Raw genomic sequence first — 5,000 nt, forward strand, 5'->3', positions numbered from 1 at the left:
TCCAACTACGAGGGTCTCTCATGGCGATGGGCCAGGCAGGGGCCCGGCCCATCTCTAGCTCCTCACGACAGGTTTGATCGATCTGCCCAAGCCACGACTTTCTCGGTCGACCCACAGGCCTCCTCCATCCAGGGTTGTCTCGGACTGAGACAACCTGGTGGGCAGGGTCATCCTGCAGGAATCGAGCAATATAGCCGGAGTTGGCGATCACGGATTATGCAAGTAACAGGTCCTGTACCGGTCTCACGGTGCAACCGTTGGTTGGACACATGGTCCCGCCAATTGTATCGCATGATCCGGCGCAAGAATCTGTTACAAAAGGCATCAAGACGAGATTCCAGAGCACAAGATAAGCCTCCAGGTTTCACTACCATATAGTAAAACTGGCAGTATCAAGGCCTTAAAAACACATAGCTTGGTCCTTCTGCACAGGTACCGGCATCTCCAAATACTCTCGTCGAGAGATTTCATGACCCCTACTGCCAGGCCAGTTCGTCTACTGACTTCATGTTCTCACTGCCCAGATTAGTGATCTGCACTACCGAGGTATATAAAACTCTCTGTGAATTCAATGTTGTCGCCGCAAGCACGTATCGACTGGACAGGGTCTCCTAGTAGGCCCCCAAAATCCTGGATCTTGGTCTTGTTCCAGGAGATCTCTAGCCCCAGGGGCTTCGCTTCATTGCTAAATGCATCAAGACCCGCCACTAGGGTTTCCAGAGATTCAGATAGAATGGCAACATCATCAGCAAAGTCAAGGTGTCTAACCTTGATATTGCCCAGAGTTGCTCCACAGTGACTGTGGAAAGTAGTTCTACCCAGTATGCAATCCATGCAAGTGTTGAAAAGTGTTGGTGCAAGAACACAGACTTGCGTCACGCTTGACCTAACAAGGAAGAAGCTCAACAGGCCCCCACCACACTTTACAGCACTTGCAGTGCCAGTATACAGGTTTGCTAATAATTCAACAATCCTTGTTGGAATTCCTCTTAGCCTCAGGATCTCCCAGAGTGATTCGCGATGCACCGTATCAAACGCCTTCTTGAGGTCGATGTAGGCTTCGAGCAGCCCACGTCCGAACTCACGACGGCGCTGTACAATGACACGAAGCGCCAGGATACGGTCTTTTGTGGACTTACCAGGAGTGAATCCAGATTGCTCCGGCCTTTGGTACCTCAGCAAGTGGACTCTGATACGTTTCAGTAGTATGTGTGCTGTAGTGATTGACTCTTAACTACTCTTGCTAATTAGGTCATTAGCACTGCCACCACCTGGTTAGTACGTCCAGGAACAATACATGTACCGAAAGAGGAAGACGTCTAGAAGAATTTAAATTGATAAAAAGGAAAATATGTATGTAAGAAAAGGAAAAATGACCTAATTCACATGAGTTTGTCTGGTAAGCGTGTTAAATTTCGAGCGGAGTGCGTGTCAGCCTTATGGGCTGATAGAAGGTTGTCAATTGCTTGCCACAGGTAGCTAAGTTATGGTATCATTTGTCTCTTTCAAAGGGTTAAAGTAAAAAGGAGGAATTTCACTCACGAATCTTAAAAATACATTTATTAAAACACTTGAACAAAAGTAAAACACTTAAAACTGGTAAAACACGAAAGTAAACATTAAACCACGTACATTAAAAGAACGATAAGAACTAGAACCAGAACCTAAAACATGAAGATGAAAGGAGCACTCTGTTTATACTTTAAAATTGGAAAACTTAAAATATCCCACCTTACTGCCATTAAAAACCTCGTTCTTACGACCGCAGGGGAACAAAAACCAATATCAGTAGCTTCCGCCGGGTGTACATCGGCCGCTATCAGGACGTGGAAGTTACAACCTAGATCCCCTGCCTCTTACACTCGGTTCCCGGGCTATATATAGCCGACCCCCAACAAGGATTTAATTAGTGGACTAGTAACTAGCCCCGGGAACGAACTAATTCCCCCCTCCCTAGATGGCTTGGCAGGTTCTGCTCAAGAAAAGTATCTTGCATGACTTTACCCTTGGGGTTACAACCAATTCAAACTTACAATTTTTCAAAACAGTAAAAAAAAAAATATTGTAAAAGAATAACACCCCAGTGTTAAACAGAGTGCATATAAAAATATATATATATATATATATAAAATAAAATGGTTATGGTTCCCTTTAAAATAAGGATAAAGTTAAGGACGAAGTAGAATATATAAAAAAAAAATAAAAATTCATAAAAGAAGGAGGTAACATCATCCACGTGCATTTGCGTGGTTAATTCGGCTCTTCAGGGGAGACTCGGGTATTCTCAGCGCTCCGGCGCGGCTGGATAGGTATGGATCACTACAATGCAAGTACCTTGCCTGGTACACTGAGTAGTGTAATGCCTCGGTGAATGCTGCAGTCCCACCGATCCCCCTTCCCCTTCCAGAGAGGGATGACCACACCCCTCAGCAGGTCAGGGGGGATGCTACCAGTCTGCCAGATGGCAGAGAGGACTGCATGCAAGCCCCTTGCCATAGGTTCTCCACCAGCCTTTAACAATTCAGCTTTGATGCCACAAACTCCAGCTGCTTTACCACTCGTCAGCTTGGAGATCGCTCCCCTGACTTCAGTCAGGAAGGGTGGATCCTCTCTGATGGGTGGGTCTGGCAGAGGAATCTCAACATTACCCGCATCCATGTTAATTGTTGGTGGATCAACCTGATACAACTGCTCAAAATACTCAGCCCAACACACACGAACCCCATCAGGATCTGAGATTATCTGACCACTTGCTGAGCGGACTGCAGTCGTCTGTGAGGAGGGCTTGGAGTTCAGCTTTCTCGGGGCTTGGTAGGCAGGACGAAGGTCATTTACTAAGAAATGGCATTCGACCTCCTCTGCAAGATTACTGATAAACAGTTCCTTATCCCTTCTCAACAGTGACCTAGTCCTGCACACCAGAGTACAGTGCAAGTTGCAATCCCCTGACAATTGAGCCGCACGACAAGCATCTGTGGCTTCAAGTGTCTCCTGCAAGATGGAATTCTGTCTTGCTCTTGGGCGTTCACCAATGGATTCTTGAGCTGCATCAAGCATTTCACGCTTGAAGGTATTCCACAGAAGAACAGGGTCTGTCAGGCCCTCAAGTGCTGTGAGACGACCAGAGATAGCCTCGGCAAACCCCCGGGCACACTCGTCCTCCCTCAATCTGGCCAAATGAAAGAGCCTAGGGTGTTCATTTGGGCGGGCGACGGGGGGTTCTAAAGTGGACCCGGAGGGTAGCCACAACTAATCTATGATCAGTTCCACAGAACTCGGCGTTTCGATACACCCTGCAATTCTGGAGGATCCTCCACTGAGTGCTAAAGAGGATGTGGTCGATCTCCTTGGCCACACTACCAATGATGATGCGGGTCAGAACACTGATACCAGGAGCTAGAAATCTTCAATTTTTGGGACCTAGCAAAGTCACGGAAAAGGAGGCGATTCACGCTGCCAGCATCAGCTCCTGAGCCATGAGGACCAACAGACATCTCATAGCCAGCTCGATCGCAGCTAGTCACCCAGAACAATACGAATATCTCGCTGAGGACAACTGTCTGCCTCAGATGTAAGTTTGGCGTAAAACATCTCTTTCACCTCAAGTTTATATATGTCTGTAGGAGTGTACAGAGCAATAAGAGACATGAAGCCAAATGAAAGCTTCAGTCTCAATACCATAATACGCTCATCGACTGGAGTGACCTCTGCTACCGAGGGTTGAAGTCTGCTGGAGATGGCTATGGCTACTCCCTGGAGGTGGTGGCTATCACTGCGGCCCGACCAGTAATAAGTGTAGCCATTCACACTAATCGTGCCGCTGCCAGGTCTTCTCACCTTCGAGAAAGCAGCCACCTCAACTCTCAGCTGCTTCAATTCCCTTGACAGTTGTGGTAATCGATCGTCCTGTCGCAAGGAACGGACGTTCCAAGCCCCCACCCTGACAGTCCGCCTGAGGTCTAACCTCGGGCAGTCACTCCAGGTGGGCACAACCTCTGCCACCCCTACCGACGCCGCCCCATATAGAGGAGGTTAGCTGGCTGCAGGGCTCCCTGGGGCTTTCCCCCACAAGCATCACGCCAGGTTGGCGGCCGCTGGGACCCAGATGGGCTGGCGGGTAACCCTCTCCCCCCACCCGAGTCCCAGCGGACGCCAACCCAGAGGGACCCACAGCCCACATATATATGTGTGTGTGTGTGTGTGTGTGTGTGTGTGTTCATTCGAGTATACTATTATTTCTTTTTTTTGTTATCTCTTTGTCTCCAACAACTGGATTTTTTCTTGATTCTTGATTTTCCATCTATTTAAGGAAGAAAGTCCAAATTGAGTTTTTGGATTGGAGGATTTCCCTCCTGCATGTGTGGGTTTGGCATCCACGAAAGAGGACTTAACATACACGAGCATGTGTGTATGTGTGTGTGTGTGTATTATTATTATCTTTATTGTTATTATTACTATGTATTATTATCAGTACTATTAATATTGTTATAATCATTATTATTATTATTATCATTGTTATTATCAATATTATTATTATTGTTATTATTATTATTATTATTATTATCATTATTATTATTATTATTATTATTATCATCATCATCATCATTATCATTATTGTTATTATTATTTTCTTTCTTATTATCATTATTACTCTTATTGTGATTATTATTATTATTATTATTATTGTTGTTGTTGTTGTTGCTGTTGTTATTTTTGTTATCATTATTAATATTATTATTATCTTTATTATCATTGTTGTTATATATTTTTTTTATTATTACTATCATTATCATCATCATTATCATTATTTTTTTTAATGTTTTTATCATTATTTTTATCATCATTATCACTATTATCAATATTATTATTATCCTAATTAGTAGTAGTAGTATCATTATGATGATAATGATGATGATTATCATTATTTTTATACAATCATTATTATCGTTATCCTTTTCATTATTATTATTACCATTATCATTATCAGTATCATTATCATG

General features: G+C 44.1%; 1 protein-coding gene across 1 annotated transcript in view; it reads left to right on the forward strand.

The window, feature by feature from the left end:
- Positions 1 to 4,533: 4,533 nt before the first annotated feature.
- LOC125025300 overlaps positions 4,534 to 5,000 on the forward strand; it is a gene marked incomplete at its 5' end in the record, with an annotated part of 18,920 nt that continues 18,453 nt past the window's right edge. Inside the window, one exon of the mRNA XM_047613273.1 lies at positions 4,534 to 4,587. Coding sequence (XP_047469229.1) covers positions 4,534 to 4,587 — 54 coding nt within the window. The remainder of the gene's footprint in view (positions 4,588 to 5,000) is intronic.

Source organism: Penaeus chinensis, chromosome 4 (assembly GCF_019202785.1).
Source record: "Penaeus chinensis breed Huanghai No. 1 chromosome 4, ASM1920278v2, whole genome shotgun sequence".
Classification (NCBI taxonomy): domain Eukaryota; kingdom Metazoa; phylum Arthropoda; class Malacostraca; order Decapoda; family Penaeidae; genus Penaeus; species Penaeus chinensis.